We start from the raw sequence: 24900 nt of genomic DNA on the forward strand, positions 1-24900 counted from the left end.
TCGATATACCTATCGACTTTTGGTAGTTAAACAATTTTGATTTTAATTTGTGGGCTTTGATTTACATGTTAATTTAATAACTGCTTGTTGAACTTTGAAATTCAATAAAACCATATATAATTATTTTGTGAAAATTCGATTTTTATTTTTGAAATTGCTACATACCAAAAAAAGTGTAACCGGTCTAGTAAATGTGCATATGCTTAGTTTGGTATAAGTTGCAGCTGAAAATAATATACTTTTTCGTAAATTCAACGTTCGGTCACGCTGAACAGCAGGGAGAGACGAAAACAGACGTCATTAGAGAGGTTTTCTAAATTAAGGCACATAATTTGTCTTCTATCAAGGTAAATATTAAACATAATAATTGCCAAAAATGTTGACAAGTGCTGCATCTCTATAAATATGCCCATTGATTGGCTGACAAAGGTGCAGCCAACTACAAGGCACAGTTGCAAAGAACGTTCCCAGTGCAAAATTACATAACCTCTTTGAGGCTAAGTGCAAAATGTTTATAATAACTATTTGTGTTTTTATACAAATAATTGTGAGCTTCTTGTGTGGTTGTTAATGTTAATATCCGTCTACCTACCCAACCATATAGCTTGAAACATGCGTCTAACCTCGATCCTGAACGGTGCCCATTTCGGCAACCTTGCCAAGGTCCACGGCATTGTGACCTACAAGCTGTCTCCCTTTGAGCAGCGCGCCTTCGCCGGTGCCATCAGCAAGGGTCTGCCCAATATTGTGCGTCGCATCCGCTCCAACATCTTCAGAGTGACACCACGTAAGTTATGTCCTAACTGCTGTTACAATTCGTTTTATAACGTTTGCGTATCCTCACTCCAAACTTAGCCTTCATTCTTGGATATCTGATCTACGATCTGACCGAGCGCAAACACGCTGCTTTGCTGCGCAAGAACCCCGCTGATTACGCAAATGACGAATAAACAAAAGGAGTTTTATAGTCGGCGCCTCATTAGCAAATAGTGATGTTAAGCTAATTAATAAACGAACCCCACAGTTCAACCGAGTTGTTGGTTATAGTTTAACATGGAGTTTAGCAATATAAATGGCAAATTTGTAGAAGTGCATTACGAGCAATAATGCCTAAGAGGGTATAAACAAATTGTTTAATAACTCCTGGCTGCAGTTTCTACTTAAATAGATAACAGCTGATTAAAAGCGTTGCCATATGTTGTTTTCGCACTTTGTGTTTTTCAACACTGATGTTGCTTTCGCTAATTTGTCAACACTAGCCAATCGACAGCTGTTCGCCCATAAAAAAACAATAAGACGTGATTTTTATATACACGCAGATAGGATTTAGTTTTTTGTATATATAAAAACCAGCAAGCTAAACAATTACTATATGGACTGCTGCGGTGGTGAAGTGCGCAGCGAAAGCATATACAACATGCTGCAGGCCCTAGTCGACTCTAAAGTGATCAACGTGCAATTGTTTACGATTGCTGTGGGCATTTTCTTTGTGGTGCTGTTGCTGAAAAATAACTTCCGAAGCTTCTCTGGCACATAGAAGACAGACAGCAGGCATCCTGTGACGCTTTTAGTGATTAATTTATGTAATAATGTAACGTACGCAATTTAGTTAAGCATTAATAATAAACATTTCTCAAAAGTACATATAATTTTTGTTCATTGTTCTTATTCTTAGAGAGCGGAGCACCTTGGCAATAATGACGTCACACTTTTTGGGCCCAGTCGCTTATAACAAAGCGATTTTCAGGGTCAGCGACGTTATTTGGCTGGCATACGCCTTATATGTATGTACAGGCATGCTATATACCACATGTACATAAAAGCAAACATAATGCATACTAATTGTATTTGAAGGCTGATTGAACTGCGAGCTTGTGTATCTATTTCATCAGAGTACTGTGAATGAATCACTTACCATCTGAAGAATAGATAAGATAGACATTCAAGTGTTGCACGCTGATTTGGCTAATTATACCCGGTAGCAAGCCAGAAACGGGTATGATGATTTACGGGTAAATGACAAAGCATACAAACTTCTAAGTGAGATATTTCAAACCTGTAACTTGAACTTAGGACATTGCTGTTGGGTTCATATTCTGTCAAGTTTTAAGAATTTCAAATTATATATTTACAAACATAATTCTCTATTCAATTCAAGATATCGTAGAAATTGTTCACTGCAAAATCTCTAAAAAACTCTCACGAAATCTTTGGGATATAAGAACATTAGAGGATGTTTGTAAATTAAGATCTGTCAAGTTTCCAATTATCATTTATATTAAGATCATATGAAGGTTGTCTTCCCTTTATTTGCCAACGCCTTTTAGCGTCTATTGAACTTTTGGCCTAATTCTTGGGGATATTTTCATAAAATTCCCATGGCATGCAACAACGCACGCTTAATCAATTTCAATTGGCATTTGGTCTATGCCACAAATAACTTCAATTGACCAGCCATCGACCATCGATTGTTGCACGCACTTCCTGGTGCTGTGGCATGTTGCAATGCAATAGACGACGTGACCTACGCCATTTCAGACTCTTTTTCTCTCTCCCTCTTTTACTATGGGCGTATAGTTTATGGAAAATATGCTACGTGCTTTTTTGCACAAATTTCTGCATTAGGATGCGAATGCATTGAATAAAGCAAACACAGCGATTGCTGTCAAAGCCTAAAACGTGACAATTTTACCAGAAAAAACAACCCAAATAAAATAGATTCGATTTTTTTCCTCAAACAAACAAAAAAGAACACACATGATATAGTAAAATACTACGACTTTAATGAAATTTGCACAGTCCAATAACCCAACACAAATCCAATTTACATAATCGTTGCTTGAACGAATTGTTGGAAATCTTTGTCAATGAACTTGAGGTCGAAAATTCTCGGAAAATGGAAAACGCTGACCGAAGTTCCGCCTTGGCAATCGAACAAGAACAGAATTGACAATTACATTATATAAAAGATTTATACGATAATTCTGATTCAACTACGAATATATAAAAATGCAAGATTTTAAAATTTTTTACTGAAGTGCCAAAGTAAACCATCAATTTGAATATTTGTTTGTCTCAATTAATTGTGCATTACTTTTTTTCTGAGTGCCGCATTTAGACAGACAAAATTCAATTTTGGTTTAGACTTCTTCGTATTCTTCTCCAACGCAACTCTTGAATTATCTCTCGAAGCATTTCCTCTGATCTGTTTAAATGTCTCACTTGTGTGATTACCTCCATCCATTGACTGAAGATCTAGGTTTGAGATTAATCCCAATAGTCCAGCATATTGTTCATTGTGTTGGGCAATTGTCGTATTCCGACGTTCCAGCTTCGCCTTCAATACTTCCACATCCTTCTTCAACTTGTCCACTTGTCGAGCCCGAACCGTGATGCAGCTCATCTCTTGACGCACCTTTTGAAGCTTCGACTCTAGGATACTGGCACTTGATTTGACATCTCCCATTTGCTGTTTGTATTTGAGGCGTGTCTGCTTGATCTGCTCCTCCAGATAGGCGATGTACAAATCCTTTTCGGCAGCCTTATCATCGCCGTCGAGACGATATCTTTTGCAGCAATCGCCACCAGCACAAAGCTTGAGATGATTTCTATGCTTCCTGCAGATCTCATCCCGATCGAAGCGAATCTTCGCCAACTCCTGTCGCAATGTATTCACCTCGAGCTCCAATCGCGCCACTTTATTCATTATTCGAATCTAGCTAATCACAGATTTCCAAATTTTGAATCCACTTCTTGGGAATTTTGTTTGAACACGAAAGAATAACTTGAGAAAACTTACGAAATTTTATATCACCAAGTCGTTGATGAGGGAAAAGTGTTTGAAAATAAATGCAAAGTAAGATATGCACGATATTTAACATATTATCTTAAATATAATAATGAGTCTTGTAACAGAAAAGAATAAATATTATCAAAGTGATGAAAAATAATGTGAAAGATATTTAAAGAATATTCTTTATATATAAAATTGTAATAAAAATAAAAAATGAAAGAATTCAGAAATAGCATTGGGTTCTATATTATCTCGACATTGAAAATTTGTTTCTTAATAGAAAAGACTAATTATTATTATAGTGATAAAAAATAATATCTATAATATTATAAAAATATTTTTCCAATGTTAAATAATAATAAAAATCAAAATGTTAAATATAAAATTAAACAAGTCAGAAATAACATTGGGTATAAAACCCAATTATCTCGGCAATAATAATTAGGTTTGTTACAGAAAATACTAAAATTATTGAAGGGATGAGAAATAATTTTAAAGAAATAAGATACATGAATCTTATAATATTATAAAAAAAAGAATAAATAGTACAAATAAAGAAGAATCTCATAATATCTCTAATATCAATATATTATACATAATATCACAATAAAATATGATATGAGAAGAATATTATTGAAAATTTGAATAAAATAATTTCAGAATTGATTAAAAAATATACAAATATTTAAAAACAAATGTTGGTATTGCAGTATCACAATTAAACTAACGGAAAAGATAATGCAATGTTGTAAAATGTAAAATATCAAGTTCTGGTAATAACAAATAATATTATTATCTTAAACAGCACGTGTGAAGAGAATCATTTTGGCCAACTGCTTTGGTAAGTTAATAAAGTTAAAACGACTTTCAGCTAAAAAGCCATTTATGGAGACGGCTACCAAAATTTGCGAGTAAAAGTAAATTAATAAAATGCTCAATTTCATGGCCATTACTTATTATTATTGTTTTTTCTTCTCTGCATTTCTGTATTCTTAGGCTTCTTTTTTTCTTTTGGGCAAAGGAAATTACTGCAATTTGATCGGGGTTTTCAATATCGCGAAATTTGCATCGCAAAATTTGCTTTTGCTGTTGATTCTTTCTCATTTGTTGTTTCTTTTTATTCTTTTTGTTGTGTGGTGTGGGGCGTTCTGGATTTAAATGCGCCACGCCCACCACTCTGACGGTGGCCCAGAGGGCGAAACGCTCATTTCCCCACACAACCAAAGCAAACATAAACACACACACACACACACACAAACAAACATTGTGTACACATATTTGGCATTTTGTTGTTTCGTTTCGTTTTTTTTTTTTGTTTGTAAGCATAATTTGTATTTTTTGCGCCTCGAGATGCCGCACACTTGATAAGGGTTATCGATACCCGTTCTGGGTACCAGATCCCGAACCAGACCGAACCCAGTTGCTTATTATGTTCTTTTTTATGCCCTTCCCTTGAGAGGAGGATTTTGTTTGTCTATCCGTCTGACAGCTTGTTAATTTCAAAATTACTCTGTCAGTTTTGAAACTATCTTTATAAAAGTTTTTACAGCTTTGTATTATTGAAATAGGTAATTCATATATCAGAATAAGCACAATCAGATTAGTATATAATATAGTTGGAGCATACCATATGAGTAAAATATTTGTATATCCGTCTGACAGCTTGTTAATTTCGAAATTACCCTGTCAGTTTCGAAACTATCTTTATAAAAGTTCATAATATTGTTAGAGGCAGAGGCATATACATATCAGAATAAGTACAATTGGATAAGAATATATTATAGTTCTAATACACCAAAGGAGAATATTTTAATATCCGTCTGACAACTTGTTAATTTCAAAATTACTCCGTCAGCTTTGAAAATATCTTTATAAAAGTAATATTGTTAGTGGCAGAAAAAGCTCAATCGGATTAGTATATAATATAGTTGGAGCATACCAAATGGGTATAATATTTGTATATCCATCTGACAGCTTGTTCATTTCAAAATTACTCTTTCAGTTTTGAAAATATCTTTATAAAACTGTCTATAGCTTAGCAATATTGTTAAAAACAATTCATATATCAGTATAACATAGTTGGAACACTCCAAATGAGTATACTATTTATATATCTGTTTGACAGCTTTTTAAAAAATAATTTTTAAAAATTACCCTGTATATTTTTATACTATCATTATGATTATTTGAAGTACGAGTAATTCATATTTTTGTTATAGGAAATTTACGTTTCCGAATGGGATTATTGCATCTTATAGTTATTGTATTAAAACTCGTTCATATGAAATGCTTCATAAGATCAGGTAAATATTTTTAAAATCTGTAATAAAATCTATTGGATCGTTTAAAGGACGAAATGTAATAATGTTGCATAGAGAAAACGAATTTAAAAAAGAGACTTTTCAATTGGCCTGTTAAGATTAGGGCAATTTGTTTTTAAATCTCTCTTAATATGTAATATATATTTTCTTGAGCATTTATTTTATGCAGCCTTTGAATCCTAAAATCTTTCTAATATATCATTAAAACTATCGCTTACAAATCTCTATTAAATTAGCTACATATATTTCTAATAAGTAAATTGGTTGCTTCTTAAGAAAGATCAATATCTACAGTATGTCAACGTACTACAATATCATAAGCTACTCTAAGCACAATTATTGTAAGTATTTGAAAATAATTGCACATGAATTAGAGAGCTGAAAGCCTTTTACATTCACGTCCTGGGTTGTACTTGTTTCATACAAAGCTTTCTAATCAGTGTGCAGCATCTGTGTATCTAACGACAGTATTTAATGAATTTTATTTAATTTCCCCCCAGAAATTAATCAATGTTCAGTGTCTATAAATCTATGTGGTTGCGATGATATCACGTCCCAATAAAAGTCGAGCCCTTTTGCTGTCTCAATGTCAAGGTCTTTGCGGATTTTATTCGTTTCTCTGGGTTTGTCGTTGTTGTTGTTGTTGATTTCTCAATTTGACAAAGTTGTTCCCACTTGCGCAATTTGCATAAATTCAAGGTCAGTCGCACAATAAAAATCCAGACATGATTTGTGACTACACACAATATGAGAGAGTCTGCTTGTGTGTGTGTTGGTGTATGTGTGTGTGTGTTGGTGTGTGTGTCTGGCTACTTTTTCGGCAACTTTTTGTTTGCGGCAGTCTGTGTGGCAAGTTCAAGTTCTAGATACAGTGATGTCGAGACGCAAGGCGTCTGCTGCCTGCAGTCGTAGATAAGTGGCGGTTTATCTATCTGTAATTTCAGGCACTTATCTAGATACTTTCGAGGCAGACGAGACGTTGTGCCGCAAAAAAACCAAAACAAAAATGATATCAAATGCGAAATCCAAACAATAAACCCAAAAATGCCGAAACAACCGAAAAAAAACTTGACTAACATCTACAAAAAAAATGAATCAAAAGGAAAATAAAACAAGCAAAAAACTAGAGTAGTCATGGCGCTAAAATACTCGGTAATCAGTTTTTGGAATACAAAAGACAATTTAAGGATAACAACAAAATAAAGGAGTACAATACGATCTGTAAAATATAATATAACTTTTAAATTTACTCAATTTCATTCTAAAACTTTTGTTCTTAGTTAATTTCGTTTTTTCTGGATGGAAATTGGAAATTATTTAATTCGAATTTTCTTGAATTACATTTAAATTAATGCACCTATTGTAATCACATTATTAATTAAAATTAATCACTATTATGTTTAAAATTTAAAATATTTATATTTTAATCTTCAATTCTAATTTAGTCATCTCAATGGTTTTTTTATATTTTTATCTAAATTTATATTATTTTTATTTTACATTTAAATATTAATATTTAATATTTTTTTTAATATTTTATAATTTTGTTATAAAGGATTGTCTTTAACTTTGGTAGCTCTAGCTTCTTAGTGTCTAAGAGCTAGTTTCTTATATGATCTGTCAGACATTTCTATATTTTTTTTTTCATTTTATAAAATTAGATATAATATAATATTAAATTTTGGATAGCGTGTAAATAAAGGAACCTTCAAATAGAGAATATAACTATATTTTCTCGTATATATTGATACAAAAATAATTGTATATATAATATGTTACTTTGTAAGTTTAAAGCCAACTCTCTCACAGACCTGTACTACCCTTTTAGCCCTTTGAGTAGCGGGTATAAAGAGCACAAGAAGAGCAGAAGCTGTTTGCTGCAGACAAAAAGCAGACAAGGCGAACCCTATGCAGACGGACAAGGGATGAAGTGGGGAGCCGTTGTCTGGCTTTGGGTTTTAGGTCTCAGTCTCGGTCTCAGTCTCGGTCGCAGTTTTGGTCCCAGTCTCGGGTCTGAATCGGGTTCTGTCGACCGACGACGTAGACGTAATCTAGACGCCTTTTGTTTGCGCACACAGAGAGGCAATAACGAAAAGAACAAAAACAAACATAGCAGAAGCAGCAGCAGCAGAGTGTTATGTTATAAAGGGCAGTAAGATGAAGTCTTGAAAGAGCTGCAGCAAAAAAAAAAAGAGAGAAGAAAAGACAAGTCGGGGGTGCTGAAAGACTTTGTTAGAACTTTTTTTGCCCATCAATTTCACTTTAATTGCACTTAATTTCAATTGCAGAGATCTTTCAATTTTCTGTGTTGATTCGATTGCATTTGATTTTTAGAGCCGTAATTCGATTGCCAGACACCAGAAATTGCGCAACACAAATGTCGCCAAAAATTTGTTGTTGCTGTGGCACTTTGAGGTGACCCCAAAATGCAGTTTGAAAGTCAATTTGGCTGGCAGACAATGTTGATTGGATTTCATTGAATTTTTAGACACAGGTTTCGATCTTAATAATATATTGGTGTCTGTTTTTTTTTTTTTGCGAATGATTAGTTGAAAGCGATTCGGTGGAGAACGATGCAAAGATTTTATACAGACTGAGTTTAAATATATGAAATATGCAACAGTCTATGGCATGCCACACAGCCGCATGACTCTCCGAGTTTGTGTCTCAAATGGAGCATTATCCGCATCGGAGGAATTAGCTTTGCAAATTTTGCACTTTTGGCGACATTTTTATTTTTATTTCTTGTTATTTTTGATTCGACAATTGGGCAAGAGGCCCAGACATCCGTTCTGGATCGAGACGATTGCAAATGCCATTCTAAAAAAGCAAATTCAATTTTGTTCTTCGTACCGAGAAACATAACTCAAACTCCCGAAAAAAACGAATGAACTTTAATTTCCGACAGGCCGAAAAAAAAACAGAATTCTCTGCCCTCTGTCGAGTTATTAAAAAGTGCACAAGGAAATGCATACAAAAGAAACAAACACAAAGTTTTTTGTTATGTTGCGCAGGCGCAGCCCAAAAAAGCAACGCCCTCAAACAACAACAACAACAATGTATTCGAGGAGCCCCCGAAAATGTTATTGACCCGCCCGATGTTGGATCCGTTAGCGAGCCACAGTCCAATCCCCAATCCCCAATTCCCAATTCCTCCATCCGCACTCCGATACTAAGGAATTCTTATTAAGATCAATCAGCTAAATGTCGGTTTTATGCTTAATGCTCATGATTCACACGCGAAAAAAGGCGCAAAAATCGAAAGAAATTTTCGAAAAACCCAAACCGAAAACAAAAGAAAACGACAAACAAAAATAATATTGCAATCCGAGCTTATCTGTGGAATGTTGACGGCTGCATATCCTTGAAATGCATTTCAAACAATTGTGTAACGTGTTTCCTTAATGGTTTCTTGTTTAACACAACTGCAATAAACCTAAATCAACATGTTATTTATAAGAAAAGTGTTTAAAATGTCAGATAACATAGCTAAAGTTAATCAACATAATTGTTTTTACATTATTTATAAAGTATAAAGTATTCTTGGAAATGATTGCAGCCCTTATTTAAATTTCAATAATCTGAAGAATTTCATTTCAAACATTTTAATCACATATGCTTAATGAACTCTTATGAATAATATGCGGAATACTTTCAGCAAACATTGAAGAGGTATTGGATAAGCAAGATTTATTTAAAATATTCACAAAACGAAATATTTACTATATGTAATAATGGTTATAATTATATTTATTATATAAATACAAATAATTTATATTTTTGATTAGGAATTTTTACAGTATAGAATAAAATTTATATAAATAGAAATAATATCTCTTTTCGATTAACTATTTTAACAGATTTTATATTCAAAAGATTAGAGTGATCAAAAAAAGATGTTACATTCTAAAAGTTTTCATGTTATGAAGATAAAATTTTGATATTTAAGCCTTTCAAATGTTTAGTTGTGGAATCTAAACACAAATTAAAATTATTTGATTGTATAGAAGTAATAAAAATTTGTAAAAACTTAAAATGAATGTAAATGATTTGTTAAATCCTTAAAAAATTAAATAGACTTTTAAAGAAAAACTTAAAATGAATGTAAATTATTGGTTAAATCCTAATAAATTAATAGACTTTCGAAGAAAGCTTTTTTTTACTATACAAAGCTCATTTACAAGCTTTAAACATTAAATTTGAGCTTAAGCCTGCAAGCTGTTTGATAAAGTTAAAGTACTTTGTCTTTCACATACCCTACTCATAAGCAAACGTTTTTTGGCAATCCTTTACAATGTTGTCGGCGTGTTTTTTATGCTGAGAAATTGAGTTTTGCTTGCTTAATTAGTCATGGCAGCATCGAATGGGCAAGTGGGCAATGCAGCAGTCTTCTTCAAGTTATTACATATAGAATGATGTGCATATGAGTGAGTGAGTAAGTGGTATATATAGGCATAAAAATGAGTATATATAAACCCAGGCTGCTTATCACAATTGACACACATTGTAGACGAGCAGATAAGAAGACTCTGCAGCCTCTCTCTCTCTCTTTCTCTTTCTCTCTCTATTTCTATACTTTGAATATGTTTTTTATTTCACTGTTAAAGTTGAAGATAACTGCAAAAGTTGCAAGTTGCGCCTTCATTGGCCTACGTGCATAATTCTGGTCAATATATTTTTGAAAGGGATGTGAAAAGATCGAGTATCTTTTTTTTCATTCGTTTTTCCATAAGTACGAGTTTGTTAACATGTACACATCAAACAAAAGTGTCAGATAAGCCCAGCGTTGGTTGTCAATACAACAAAAAAAAAACAAAATTTTGGAAATTCTTGTTCAGTATTTGCTCGACGTTTGTTTACAAGCTGAAACAGTTACACAAACACACACAAACACACCACTACAGCAGATACAACTACAGATATGCGGCTTACAGCTAGAAAGAGATGCAAGAGTGAGAGAGATAGAGAGTGGGGGAAAGGCCATGCCCCTTTAGTTGTGTATTATTTTAATGCTGCATTTCAATCGAATTCCAATATAAATATAGTACGAACACTCATCAATTACTTTGATCGCCAGCTATCAGTAGAGTTTTCTTTTTCTTTTTTTTTTATTACCATTTTTATTTTATATGGTATTTTTTTTTCTAATAATTGTTACAAAAGTTCAATGGACACTTCGAGGTGAATGTGTGTTTTGTTTATAAGCAAAATGCGATTGCAAGCGTGTTTAACTTGTTTACGTCTCTCTCACTCTCTTGTCTCTCCGTCTCTGTCGCACTGACATGTCACGTAATTAACTAGTTGCTGTCGAAACCGTTTGCAATTTGCCAATAAATTAATGCTAGACATACAAGTATAGCAGAAAATATCTCTTCACTCAATTCGTTTTGATCATTCATTAAATGCATTCAAATACACTCGATTTCCGGCCTTGCGCCCAATATTGTAATTGATATACGAGTCTAAAGACTTTACATGAACATGCAACCAACAAAACAAAAATGCACTCAAATTGAATTTTTCACGAACTTCATTTTAGTTAAATTTTGCCTTAATTTGCGCCTTTTTTCGAAACATTGTTGCATGGAGCTCTTCATCATTCTAAGCTCTTCAGCTTTGGCGGCATCTTCATCAAAAGCTCATCAGGCTACCGGTGTTCAAAAAAGGATTCCCAAGTCTAACATCTCAATGATCTCTCTCTCTATCTCTCTTGAGTATTTCGCATGAAAATGACATCACAATCATCGGCATGCGAAAAAAAGCTTTCGCATTGCAATGCACAAAGCAAGCAAACTAAGTTAGTAACCCAATTAGGATAATTAATAAGCTTGCGAAGCTGAACAGCTGTCAAAAGCGACAATAGATAAAATGGCCAACAACAAACAATAGCTGAAGAACTAGCACACTAAACTCCCTCGCCCACAAAAGCTTAACAGCGGCGAGAGCTTTAACAGTGCTCGCGATAACAGCAGCGTGTGGCTGTTAAGCTTTTGCTTTTGACAAATGCAAAGAGCGCAGCTCCAACACTGACAACGACGACGTCGACGCGTCGCTGCTGCTGCTACTGCTGCCGACGCTGTCACAGTCGCAGTCGCAGCTGACTGAGCAGCTGTTGGTTGTTGTTGTTGGGGAGGCCCCAAGTGAAAAAGTGTTTTCGAGCATTTTTTCAGTTTGGACTTGCCTTTGACCGCGTGCGGACGGCGACGCCAGCGAGTTGTTGTTTGGTTCGGCTTGCAACTGACACTCTGTGCATGTGTGTGTATGTGGACGATGTGTGTGTGTGTGCATGTGTGAGTGTCTCCTTCGTGTGTGCGTGTGTGTGTGTGTGGATGTTTGGGGGCAGCGACGACGCCGACAACAGAGCGACTGAACATTACACTTGCTGTGTGTTTTTTTCTGTTTCTGTTTTCTGTTATTTATATGTGCGCTGTGCTCTGTGCGCTCTCCCGTGTGCGTTATACTCGTATATGTAGTATGTAGTATCTCTATCTCTGGCGCTGTATATCTGCCATATATTTATTTTCGTTTTTGTTTGTGCGCCGCCGCTCGTCGAAAAACAACAATGTAGGTCGTGCATATTGAATATATGCAAATAAAACAAACGATATTGAAACAGTACCGAAAACCTACTACTACTACTACTACGTTTTTTTTGCGGCTCATGCGTCTACTACTATTTTGTAATGAATACAAAACACAACACACGCACACACACACACAAACACAAACGCCGACGCACAGTGCCTACGCCTGCGATAACAGCGACGATGACGGCGCGCCGTCGCCACCCCCTCAGGCAGCGAAGAGAGTGAGAGAGAGAGCCAAATAAAAATTCACTCTCGCTGCGCTGCCGGCGTCGTTTACTCGCTCTCTTTTTTTAGGCGCTGCCGGCGTCGACTGCGCGTCGTCGTCGTTGTCGTTGTTTTTGGCAGCGTTCTAATTGTGTGCGCGTCACTGTTGCTGTTGTTAGCTGCGGCGACGCCGCTGTTATCTGCTGTTTTGGGCTGACTGTCGATCGTATGTATCGTATCTTGAAAGATACACCAGCACCATGGCGGCAGCGACACCAACAGCGACAGCGACGCGGCAGAGGCGTCGGCATTCGTGTGTATCTTCTTGATGTCGTATAAATTGAGCCGCACTTTGCTTATTCTCGAGTTTTTGCCGCTCAGACATCGTCGTTGTAACTGCACGCGCTGCGCTGCGAACGCGTCGCGTTTTTTTCCAATTCAATTCCATTTCACAACAACAACAACAACAACAATTTGTATTCCATTTCATAAACAACAAAAGAATTAAATAAATAAATCGCGCACAGCTCATAAAAAAAAACAAACGTAATTGTAATTTGTAATTATTTCGCTGTGCGACCCAAATTCGACTCGTTTTTATATTTAACAAAATAAAAAACAAACATACTCTTTTGTGTATCTGCGAGATACAAGTGCAACACTGACGCGCCACAGAAATACACACACACACACACACACACACCCATACAAACACAACATTTTTAAAGCGAAAATTCAAAATTGTGCTATTTTTAAAATCGTATACAAAATACGCTTCGGCCTCAACAAAAACAACAACAACACGTCAAATATATAAATCGTGGAAAATTCATTAAGAAAATGTTTTGAAAATCTCGCAGAAGAATTCAATTTAGTTTTGGATGTGAAGAAAGAAAAGTTGTTCACTCTTTTCTCGTGTTGTTTTTCACCCCCCTTCCACCACAGCATTTCATTTTCCCTCCCATTTTGTGTGCAATTATTAAATTAATAATAATCAACAAAACAAAAAATTAAATTGTGTGAATTAAAACGAAAACAACAACAACAACAACAACATCCACAACAACAACAACAACCACATCAAGCAACCATCAGAGCGAGACAGAGAAAACACAGAGAGAAAGAGATAGAAGGAGAAGAAGAAGAAGAAGCGAGGCAACTAAATAAATTACACGCATAAATTGCGTAGCGCAAAAAGTTCTGAATGAAAAGCGAGTCGAAAGAATCGAAATACGGGCTGATAAATGTAAGTACAGCTCGAACAATGTACAAATATAATAACATACATACATATATACATACATATATATATATATATATAGCTTGTATATAATGCGATACTCGTGTGTAGTCGAATTAGCGTCGAGCCATATGGCAAAACTTATTGTTATCTAAAACTGGTTTAACAGATCGCCATGAGCATGACTTCGAACTTTTTTTTCTTTTAAACAATTTATAGAGTTAATAGAGCTTTGTTTATAATAGATTTGTGTGCCAAAAAAAAAACGACAAAAAAACTTTTGAATGAACTTAAAAGATGCGAACATAAATTTTAAGATCATTTTTGATCACTTTATAAATTTAATTTGCTTGAGTAGAAGATGTTAAAATTAAATGGTATAAAAAAATACAAATATTTATACTATATTGAATATTTCGAACAGAGCTTTATCTATAATAGAACATTTCTGAATGAACTTAAAAGATACGAACATAAATTTAAGATCATTTTTTATCACTTTATGAATTTAATTGCTTAAGTAGATGTTCAAAATGAAATGGTTTTAAAAAATACAAATATTTATACCATTTTAGAATTGAATATTGAGAATTTTAATAGAGCTTTGTTTATAAAAGATTTGTGTGCCAAAAAAACACCAAAAAATTTTTGAATGAACTTAAAACATGCGATCGTAAATTATGGATCGTTTGTGATCATTCTATAAATTTCGTTGTTTTACTAGAAAATGTTAAAATGAAGTAGTTGAATGATGATATAGAATCTTGAGAGTTTTTGACAATTAATAAAAGAGTTTATTAAAATTGACACTTAATGAACTTGAAGTATATTAAAAATAAGCTTAAATTATTTTGGTAGTACTTTCAAAAATGTATTTCAAAAAATGTTTTTATTAGTGTTTTAAATGTTAATTCATTTTGTCTTAGCTTCCTAAAAAATTTATTTCGAAAAGGGTTTTTATTAATTATCTGAGAAACAATATTTGAAATCTAGTAAAATTTTTCTTAGCTTCAAAATGTATTTCAAAAAATGTTTTATTAAACATAAAAGTATATAAATACTTTATTTATTCATATTTAAAGAAACAACATTTGAAGCCCACTAAAAATATTCTTGAATTGCATTACAATTATATACTTTAAAGATACTTTTTGGGAAAGTAAATAAAGAAATTTACTAAATTGAAAGAAACTAAAAAGATGCTTAAGTTTTTTCACAATTACTTGAAATCGAGATGAATTAATAAGTTATTAAAGAAAATAATTGAAAGAAATAACATTTGATGGTAGAATTTATTTACAAGTTCTTCTTTAAGATTCTTTTTAGTAGAAAGTAAATTAAGAGATAGGCTGACTTTTTGTGAGGCATCTCAAATATTTCGATACACTTCATATAGAACCCTCCGCAATGTATTTTACAGATGCTCGGGATTTGTTTTTGTTTTCTCTACATCTTCTTCTTCGTCTGTTCGTCTTTAGAGAAGCAGGAGGCGGGGAGGGGAATCTCATTGAGGCGCCAGAGAAAGTGAAACATGTAATTTTTTCTGTGTGTGTGTGTGTGTGTGTATGTGTGTGTGTATCGCTGACGGCGACGGCCTAAAAACAAATTATACGCCGTATTGAGTGAAATCGTAATGAGTTAAGAAATTTCTTAAATGCGCGACTGTCCCTTTTGGACAGCTGAAAGCGCACAGTCCAATATAATGATAAGAAAAATAACAAGAGTAAAAAAACAACAACAACAACAACACACAAAATCCGAAACCCAACAGAACATGAAATACATTCCGTTTTCGTTTTTTATTTTCTGTAATTTTTCCGCTTCTTTTTTTGTTGTTTCTGTTTTTTGTGTAATTACATGCCGGCGCAGGCAGGCGAAGAAACAACAACAAAAACATGTAAATACGCACAGAAAAAGATAAAGATACAGATACAGATACAGATACAAATGCAGATGCAGATGCAGATACAGATGCTGCAGACGCACTCAAAGATACACATGCATACGCAGAGATCTTTTCTTTTGCAAAATGCAGAAGACAAAAGCGAAATTCAGACAAACAACAAAAGACGCATAAATAAATGCTTAAGTATAGCATTTAAAAATGGCCAGTAAAATCAATAAACATGCGTTTAATTAACGCAAATGTTTGCATTGCAGATTTTTGTTAACGAATTGTTTAGGCCATGTTTACCTTGCAGTTGCATTTTTTCTTTGGAGTTTCACTTTTAAGCACAGGGCACAAACAGGCAAAAGGGTTAATAAAAGAAAGCCAGATTATACAAGTTGGTTCTGGCAACAAAAAAAACAAGTAAGAAAGCTACAGTCGAGTATGCTCGACTGTGAGATACCCGCTACCCATTTTGAGTAAAAGCAATATATTTTGCGGTATTATTCTCAAAACATACCAATTATACTACAAAAATACTAAAAATATATTTTGGGATATTATTATTAAAATATACCAAATATTCTAAAAACACTAAAAATACCAAATGGTATATTAGACCCCTAGTAAGTAGGCGTGTTTGCCCATACAAAAGTATTTCTTTAATAACTTCGACAATTTTTATCTGATCGCAACCAAATTTTCATGAATCATAAATACTATACTTATTATTGTATATACCAATTCTAGTTTTATAATTACGCTTGTTATTCGATTTTTTTTGATTTACGGGGGCGGAAGTGGGCGTGGCAAAAATTTTGAAACAAACTTGATCTGCGTGCAAACATAACAAATGCTGTCGAAAAAAAATTATAGCTCTATCTCTTATAGTCTCTGAGATCTAGGTGTTCATACGGACGGACGGACAGACACACAGACACACAGACGGACAGACGGACATGGCCAGATCGTCTCGGCTGTTGACGCTGATCAAGAATATATATACTTTATAGGGTCGGAGATGCCTCCTTCTACCTGTTACATACATTTCCTGCCGGCACAAAGTTATAATACCCTTCTACCCTATGGGTAGCGGGTATAAAAATAAAAAAAAAAAAAATCAGGCTCGCAGTGTAAATATGACCCACATTGTGGGCATTATCATAAATTTAAATGCCGAATCAATTCAATTGCATACAAAGAGATACAATTTATATATATTCATACTTTAACAGCGACGTAAAACGTAAAAAGATTGTAAACATTTTTACTTGAGTTTTTAATGACAATTTTATATTCTTTTCGTAGAATATGCAACTTGAAATTGTTGCTTGAAAATAATTCTTGAGCTCTTTGTCTTTCTGTAAGCAACGTGCAGTAAATAAAGATTTCAAAAATTAAATAAATCATAATAAAAATGTAATAATAAAATTTTGAAATAGTTTATTATTTAATTTACAGAAATTTAAATTTTATAAACATTTAAATAACTTCAATGCTTAAAATGTAGATAAAATAAAGTTTTTTTTTTCAATAAATAAAGATTTTATTTATATTTTAAAGATTAACTGTTTTAAATAAATTTTAAAAAATATTCAGAACACTTCATCTTTTAAAAAATAAATGATATATTTTTTTAAAATTATTTTTAATTTTTTTAAAGATGAAAAAAAGTAAAATTCTTAAAATTAAATTTTATTTTTAATTTTTTCTGTATATTGATAATTTTCCGAGTATTTTTAAATGTTTCTGAATCATTTCTTTATTTTGAAATAAAATGAATCTTATAGCTCTTGATTAACACTTTAATTAGAACTAGGAATAATTTTGGAATTATTTTCTGTAGTTAGATAATTGCAAAAATGAACGAATTCGTACGAAAACGAATTCTTATATTTCATCGTAAAACAGAATAGCTTTCAAACATCAATCTTAGCCTTAAATAAAGTTCTAATACAGAGCTATAAGTATAATCCTTACTTATTTTCTCCAGATACTATAATATTTGTTCATTCATAAGAACTATAAAACATTATTACAATAAGAACAAAGAAATTTTGCAAGTGATATTATAAAATTATATATAAAATAAGGCTGAGGTTTATTTGGTAATTTATATTTAAAGAAATGATTTAAAAGACACGTTGTATTACAGAAAAAAAATTCAATATAAAATTTTTTAACGAATTCATCATAAATTAGCTTATAACATTTAAAACTAGTTTTTCAATGCATTTTCGTTAAATATCTTTAAACATTTTACATTGAATTGCCACTTGTAAGATTTTGCTAATTTCGTATTTAATTTGAGTAAAAGTCGTAAACACTTTTATCTCAAAGACTCTTACGTATACTCAATATTCTCTGGAGCGCGTTCGCTGCCTTCCAGTCTGGAACTATCAGAGTTTGAGCTTTTCGTTTTCATGCAAACTGGAATTTGTATTTATTTACTTACTTTTGATGTTGTTATATTTTTTGCTGGCTGGCAGCGCCAAGCGTTCTAAGCCAAGATAGAAAACAACAAAACAATAATAATAGCAAGAGAAACAATAAGAAGAACAACAACAACAGAATTCCACCTGTAATAACGTCGCAGAAAAGAGCAGCGAAGTCGCGAAGAATCACGAAAACAAGAATCAAGCCAGAGACAGAGACAGAACCCGAAACAGAAACAGAAACCGAAACAAAAAACCAGATTTGCTACTAATTTAAATTCTTGGCATACAAAAATCCTAAAAGAACGCAACAACAAAAACAACAACAACATTTAGTATTAAAATTGAGTTTAAAAACGCAGCGAAATGGCTTTATCGGCAAAATATTAGCCACAGTTCTCTCTCTTTCGCTCTCCCTCTCTTTTTCTCTTTCCCTGTCTCTCTCTCTCTCTCTCTCTCTGTCGCTATATTTGTGCGTGACAAACGCTGCGAATTTCCGGCGCTTCCTTGCTTTGTTTTACTGTTGATAGATTGACATATGCCAAACATACAGATACATATTATAAACGCGTATCCACAAGATAGATTTTATTTTAATTTTTTTTTCATTTTAAAAGCAATTTAAACGTATCTTTGCCAAAAAGTATTGCTCGCATTTTTGTCAAGTTTTCGAGCACGTGAAGATTTTCGTTTGTGTATTTTTCTGTAACTTAAAACTGTTGCCAATGGCATCTGGAGAGAGAAATAAAATCCAAACAAACTAAATTTTGTGCATGGCATCGTGTTATTATGCTAATTTCAGTACAACAACAAAGAGAACACACAGATAGAGAGAGACAGAGAGAGAGAGAGAGAGACAACAATAAAAATGCCGCATTAATTATGCATTTATTTAAAGCGTATCAAAAGCCGCTGGCTATGACCAAATTTTATCGCATCTGTAAATCGTAAATCCGTGTATATATTATATGCGAAAACCTCGTTTCAATTTGAAAACTGAAAGTTGGCCTAAAAACACGGTTCCAATTGATTTTTAATCGTTTTCGTATGGCTTAGATATAGCTACAAAGCTTCAACGCTTCAAAGCTTCAAGCTCAACACATTTTTTCTCTGGGTGTGAATAGAATTAACAAAAGCCCAAAATGGGAAAATTATTTGTCATTATTTGGGATTAGAGTCGCGAGTCGCGACTTCGGCACACGTTAAACGAAGGCTTTGTGAAGATATTTTGTTGAGAATTCTTCTGTCTGAATTTAAGAATTAAATTGAAGAAACTATTCATTATAATAAATTTCTAAAATTTCATTTAAACATTCTATTTTTATACTCAATTCTATTTATAGTGTCAAAGATTCTGTTTAAAAAGGTTTTTAGGAGTTTTTTTTTTTAATCTCAGCTTAAGAATTATATTATTATTATAAATTTCTAAAATGTCATTTAAGCATTCTATTTTCTTTTTGTTTTTTATACCCGCTACCCATAGGGTAGAAGGGTATTATAACTTTGTGCCGGCAGGAAATGTATGTAACAGGTAGAAGGAGGCATCTCCGACCCTATAAAGTATATATATTCTTGATCAGCGTCAACAGCCGAGACGATATAGCCATGTCCGTCTGTCCGTCTGTGTGTCTGTGTGTCTGTGTGTCTGTCCGTCCGTCCGTATGAACACCTAGATCTCAGAGACTATAAGAGATAGAGCTATAATTTTTTTCGACAGCATTTGTTATGTTTGCACGCAGATCAAGTTTGTTTCAAATTTTTGCCACGCCCACTTCCGCCCCCGCAAATCAAAAAAAATCGAATAACAAGTGTAATTTTAAAGCTAGAGCTACGAATTTTGGTATATACAATAATTACTGTAGTAGTTATGATTCCTGAAAATTTGGTTGCGATCAGATAAAAATTGTGGAAGTTATTAAAGAAATACTTTTGTATGGGCAAAAACGCCTACTTACTAGGGGTCTGAGTTGCTTTGGGTGACAATCTGGTACATTGTGTCGTCTATGGTATATTTTGAATGGTGTGCTGTATCGATATACCAAACATACCATTTGGTATATTTTTAGTATTTTTTTAGTATTTTCGGTATATTTTGAAAATGATACCGCAATATTTTGCCTTTATTAAAAATGGGTAGCGGGTATCTCACAGTCGAGCACACTCGACTGTAACTTTCTTACTTGTTTTTGTTACAATTATGATAGTCTCTTTAAATATTGTTTAAATCATATATTTTTATTCTCAATTCTATTCATAGCTTGACTCTATTTAAAAAGCTTATAAAGAATTTTTTCAGACTATGAACTATATTAAAGAAACTATAGATTTTTGATATACTTACCTATTAATATAATTTTCTAAAACTCTTTGTCAGCTTCTCTTTGAGTATTATTTAAATATTCTATTTTTATTCTCAATTCTATTCATAGCTTCACTCTATTTAAAAAGGGTTTCAAGACTTAAAATTTTATATTAATATTATTGTAAATTTCTTATATTCATTGAGTCATCATTCTTTGTTTGTTAAGATTTTATTTAAATGCCTTAGTTTAAGAAACTATAGATCTTCGATAATAATAAATTTTTAAAATGCTTTGAGTCAGCGTGACTTTGAGTATTATTTAATTATTCTTTTTTAAAGAAGTTTGTTAAAGTTCATCTTAAAAGTCTCAGATGAGGACTATAATATTGAAGACTATAAATTTATGAAAAATTATTGATTAAAATAAATTTCTAAGAAGTCTTTAAGTCAGCGTGACTTGGAGTATTATTTAAACATTCTATTTGTATTCTCATTTCTATGAATAACATTAAAATTTCTTTTTTAAGGAAGTTTGATAAAGTTCATGTTAAAGTCTCAGCTGAAGAAATTTATTGATGAATTTATAGATTTGTGATAAATTATTGATTACAATAAATTTCTAAGAATTGTTTGAGTCAGCATCTTTTTAAATATTATTTAAGTATTCTATTTTTATGCTCATTTCTATTTATAGCATTAAAGTCGCGGTTAACACTCTTTTAATTGCCATTCTTCTTGCTGAATTTCTTTTATGCCTCCTCTACTATTTGATTATGAACTATAATCTATTATTAATATGAATTCGAATTTTATTTATAGTGATATAACTTGACTGTAGAAATAATTAATCATTGTGGCTTTAGTGCAAGAAGTTCTCTTGACAGCTTCGTCTGCTTTTCTGCCTTTCGATGTCTGGACTTGACACTTGACTTGCTTCTCTTCTTCTTCTTCTTCTGCTACTTCTTCTTCTTCTTCTGCTACTTCTTCTTCTTCTGCCCCATCTAGTACTTCTACTTCAGCCTCAGCTTCTTCTTCTTCTGCTTCTTCGTCTTCTACTTGTTATTCTTGACGTATCATCAACACAATTGCGAAGCTGTAACTACGCAGCATCCGCTGCAAAAAATCAACTACACACAGGCACAACTGCACTGGAGTGTGTGTGTGTGTGTGAGTGTGTATTGCTTGTGTGTGTGTGTATTGCTTATATATGTGTGTGTGTGTCTTTGTGTGCGTGTGTATTGCGTGTCATACTTAAGTGATTTCAAAATAAGCCACAAGAAGAGCAACTTGCCACACCCACCATGCCCCCTTTACCCCTCCCCCCCACAACTTGCCACACTTGCCGCACTTGCCACACTTGCCACTGGCAACTCGCAACTTGTGGCTTGTTTTGCTCGCTTACGCGTTGCGTTGCGTCGCGTCTCTTGAGCAAGTGATTTCAATTTAATTGACAGTCCTTGAACTTGACTTAAACGCAACCATAACACAAACAACTACAACAACAACGACAACCACAGCAACAACAACATCGACAACATGAGCCGGCATTTCAATATGGATCACAGCTTCCACTTTCAGCTCCATCTTCTCCCCCCTCGCTCCACAATATTTCAGTGCTTTGCTCGCTCTTGTCAAAAACTTGAAGGTTTCGCGAGCTCTCGTTTCTTTATTTTTCCACCTCTTATAATATTCTATATAGTCTATTTCTACGCTCTATACATTATTCAAAACCCTAGTGCTAACAAATGTTATTTGTGCGTGCGTTTTTTTCCTTCTTTCTTTCTTTCATTTTTATTTTGTCGTTTGTTAATTTATATGTATTTAAACGGCTTGGCGGGTTTTTTGCATACCCTCCACATGAGAAATTGTGCAATAAAATTAACATGAAAACTATTAAGTTTAAACTAAAATGATATAATGCTCTTGGGAACTTTTTTTGTGTCAAAATTTGTCAAATTTTATAGTTCGTTCATACATTATAGAAATCAGCTTGTAGGGCATTCATTATTCGTTGACAATTTCAATTTTCTTTGCAATTTCTTGTTTGACGAACTTGAAAAAGCAAATAATAAAGCCAGACGGAAAAGAGCAAAGCATATATAGAGAATATGGCAGACGGACAGAGCAAGAGCGAGACACTAAAGAGAGAGAGAGAGCTTGAAAGAGAAAGAAAGAAAGAGAGAGAGAAAAGACTGACAGATTAGGAAACCAGGGGCAGAGAACGAGGCGTGGCAGTTGCTTTATTCGCAACTTTTAAGCGCAAAAAAGCCATTTTATTAATCTTTTTCTTTTTTTTTTTGTCGTCATATTTTTCGGCAAATAAATCTTCAGAGCAGAGAGAGACGACAGACGAAAATACTTTTGAGATACTTGAACACTTAAGCGACGACGTAGCGTATACTTTAGCGTATAATTTATTTCGAAAGCGTGCGTACGCCACGCATTTTGCTACGACATCGATGACTTTATATATCGCACACAGATACAAATGTATCTGCGAGAGTATCTAATATGCTACCTTTCATTCATTGCGCGTCAATGAATGTGCAGATATTGGTGTCCGAGTGTGTGTGTGAAGTGTTTATATTGAACTTGGACTATAGACAAAAAAAAAAGAAGAAAAAAAAAGGTGGCTCAGCGTCGTCGGGCTTATAAAAATTCAATTATGACTCGGCAAGTTGGCAACACGTGTCGTGTGTGTTTTTCAATGCTTTCGGTTTTCTATTTCACACACCAAAAAAAAAGACACAAAATCAAAATACCTCGAGGGTCTGCTGCTCTTGAAGCGCAGAGGTTATTGTGTGGCACAAAGTATAGAGTGTATTGAGTATACGCCCTGTGGGCCCCCATAAAACAAAAGCATACGCAGCGAGAAGATAAATAGCCGCAGGTGACAAAATGAAATTCAAATGCATAACTTGATATTCAATAGATAAGCTGCTCCAGAGCTCGAATAATAAAAGTAAATGAAACCTACACACACACACACACACACACTTGCATCTCTCTCTCTCTCTCTCTCTCTTGCTACGTCTCTGTGTGTGTACAATTTTCGAGCGAGTCGAAAAAAAAAACTTTCACCCGCAAATGATCTATGGACACACAAAAGCCAGACACACACTCCAAAGACTTTCGCATTCAAATCGATGAAGCGGTTGCCGCCGCAGAAGCCGACAAAAATCCACAAAAAGACTCTACGCACATCTAATTACAGCACTTGAACCGAAGAAGAAAACCCTAAAAATCCCAAAAATCGAAAAGCAACAAATATCACACACCACAAAAAACGAAAAAAAAAAAAGCTGATTAGAAATCAGTTCTCGTTCATACGACGACGAGAATTTCGTTTCACATTCAATTTACTTTCACAAAATCAAAATTCAAGTTCATGGCAAGCGCGATTGCCAATTGTCGTTGGGACTATCAACTAAAAATTTCTGCATTCTCCGATTGTACTTAGTACACTTAGTTTATATACCTCATTCAGCTGATATCTCTCTAGCTATACGAACGATGACGTTTTTCCTATCAACAACGATAAGTTCGAACTAAGCAAATCAACTCAAACACTATGACTAAATTATGATAGAAAATTTGTGTATTAAGACAAGTAAAAGGTGCTTGTTTACCATTGCTTGACTAGCACACACCCTGTAGACATTCACTTCAAAGTTAAGGCAATACTTTCGTTGCTTATCATGAGATTATTTCCAATCAAGAAATAATAATATTTCCAAATCTAATCTTTTTTTAGTTTTAATACTCTTTCCATTGAGATTTTCTTAGATTACAGGGTATCTAAATTGTGCGTGTGCTTGAGAGTAAGATACTTATACGCATAGAGATTGTGGGCGCCTATTAGTAAAAAAAAAAATATAAAAAACGTTCTACAATATTTTGATTTCTTTTTCTGTGTCAATGAACTCGCTTGAACTAAATTCGTTTTTTTTTTGTTCTTTTATGATTCTTAGTTTTATTAAGTTTTGTTTTATTTCTATTTAATTTTCGTTTTTCGTCCGGTGCGTGAGTTGTTATCTTCAAGAATTGTTGCGTAGGCCGTCGTCGCTTTAGAAAAGAAAAGTTATGGCAATTGCCGCTTCCCGGCATTGTCGACGAAAAAAAAAACAGTG

General features: G+C 33.6%; 4 protein-coding genes across 4 annotated transcripts in view; 3 read left to right on the forward strand and 1 right to left on the reverse strand.

Annotated features, from left to right (window-relative positions):
- Positions 1 to 196: 196 nt before the first annotated feature.
- On the forward strand, positions 197 to 1029 carry LOC133844106 (cytochrome b-c1 complex subunit 8). The gene is made up of 3 exons (XM_062277940.1): positions 197 to 347; positions 605 to 787; positions 856 to 1029. Exons 2-3 carry the CDS (start codon positions 613 to 615, stop codon positions 948 to 950), a joined length of 270 nt encoding a protein of 89 aa, XP_062133924.1. The 5' UTR covers positions 197 to 347; positions 605 to 612; the 3' UTR covers positions 951 to 1029.
- Positions 1030 to 1225: 196 nt separating this feature from the next.
- Positions 1226 to 1659, forward strand: LOC133844107 (uncharacterized). The gene has a single exon (XM_062277941.1). The coding sequence runs from the start codon at positions 1373 to 1375 to the stop codon at positions 1535 to 1537; it is 165 nt and encodes a 54-aa protein (XP_062133925.1). The 5' UTR covers positions 1226 to 1372; the 3' UTR covers positions 1538 to 1659.
- Positions 1660 to 2761: 1102 nt separating this feature from the next.
- Positions 2762 to 3845, reverse strand: LOC133844103 (uncharacterized). The gene has a single exon (XM_062277937.1). The coding sequence runs from the start codon at positions 3704 to 3706 to the stop codon at positions 3080 to 3082; it is 627 nt and encodes a 208-aa protein (XP_062133921.1). The 5' UTR covers positions 3707 to 3845; the 3' UTR covers positions 2762 to 3079.
- Positions 3846 to 13267: 9422 nt separating this feature from the next.
- LOC133844097 (solute carrier organic anion transporter family member 74D) overlaps positions 13268 to 24900 on the forward strand; it is a 38416-nt gene continuing 26783 nt past the window's right edge. The window contains exon 1 of the mRNA XM_062277929.1: positions 13268 to 14151. The gene's annotated coding sequence lies outside the window, so the exon portion shown is untranslated. The remainder of the gene's footprint in view (positions 14152 to 24900) is intronic.

The sequence above is a fragment of the Drosophila sulfurigaster genome, chromosome 3, assembly GCF_023558435.1.
Source record: "Drosophila sulfurigaster albostrigata strain 15112-1811.04 chromosome 3, ASM2355843v2, whole genome shotgun sequence".
Taxonomy (NCBI): Eukaryota; Metazoa; Arthropoda; class Insecta; order Diptera; family Drosophilidae; genus Drosophila; species Drosophila sulfurigaster.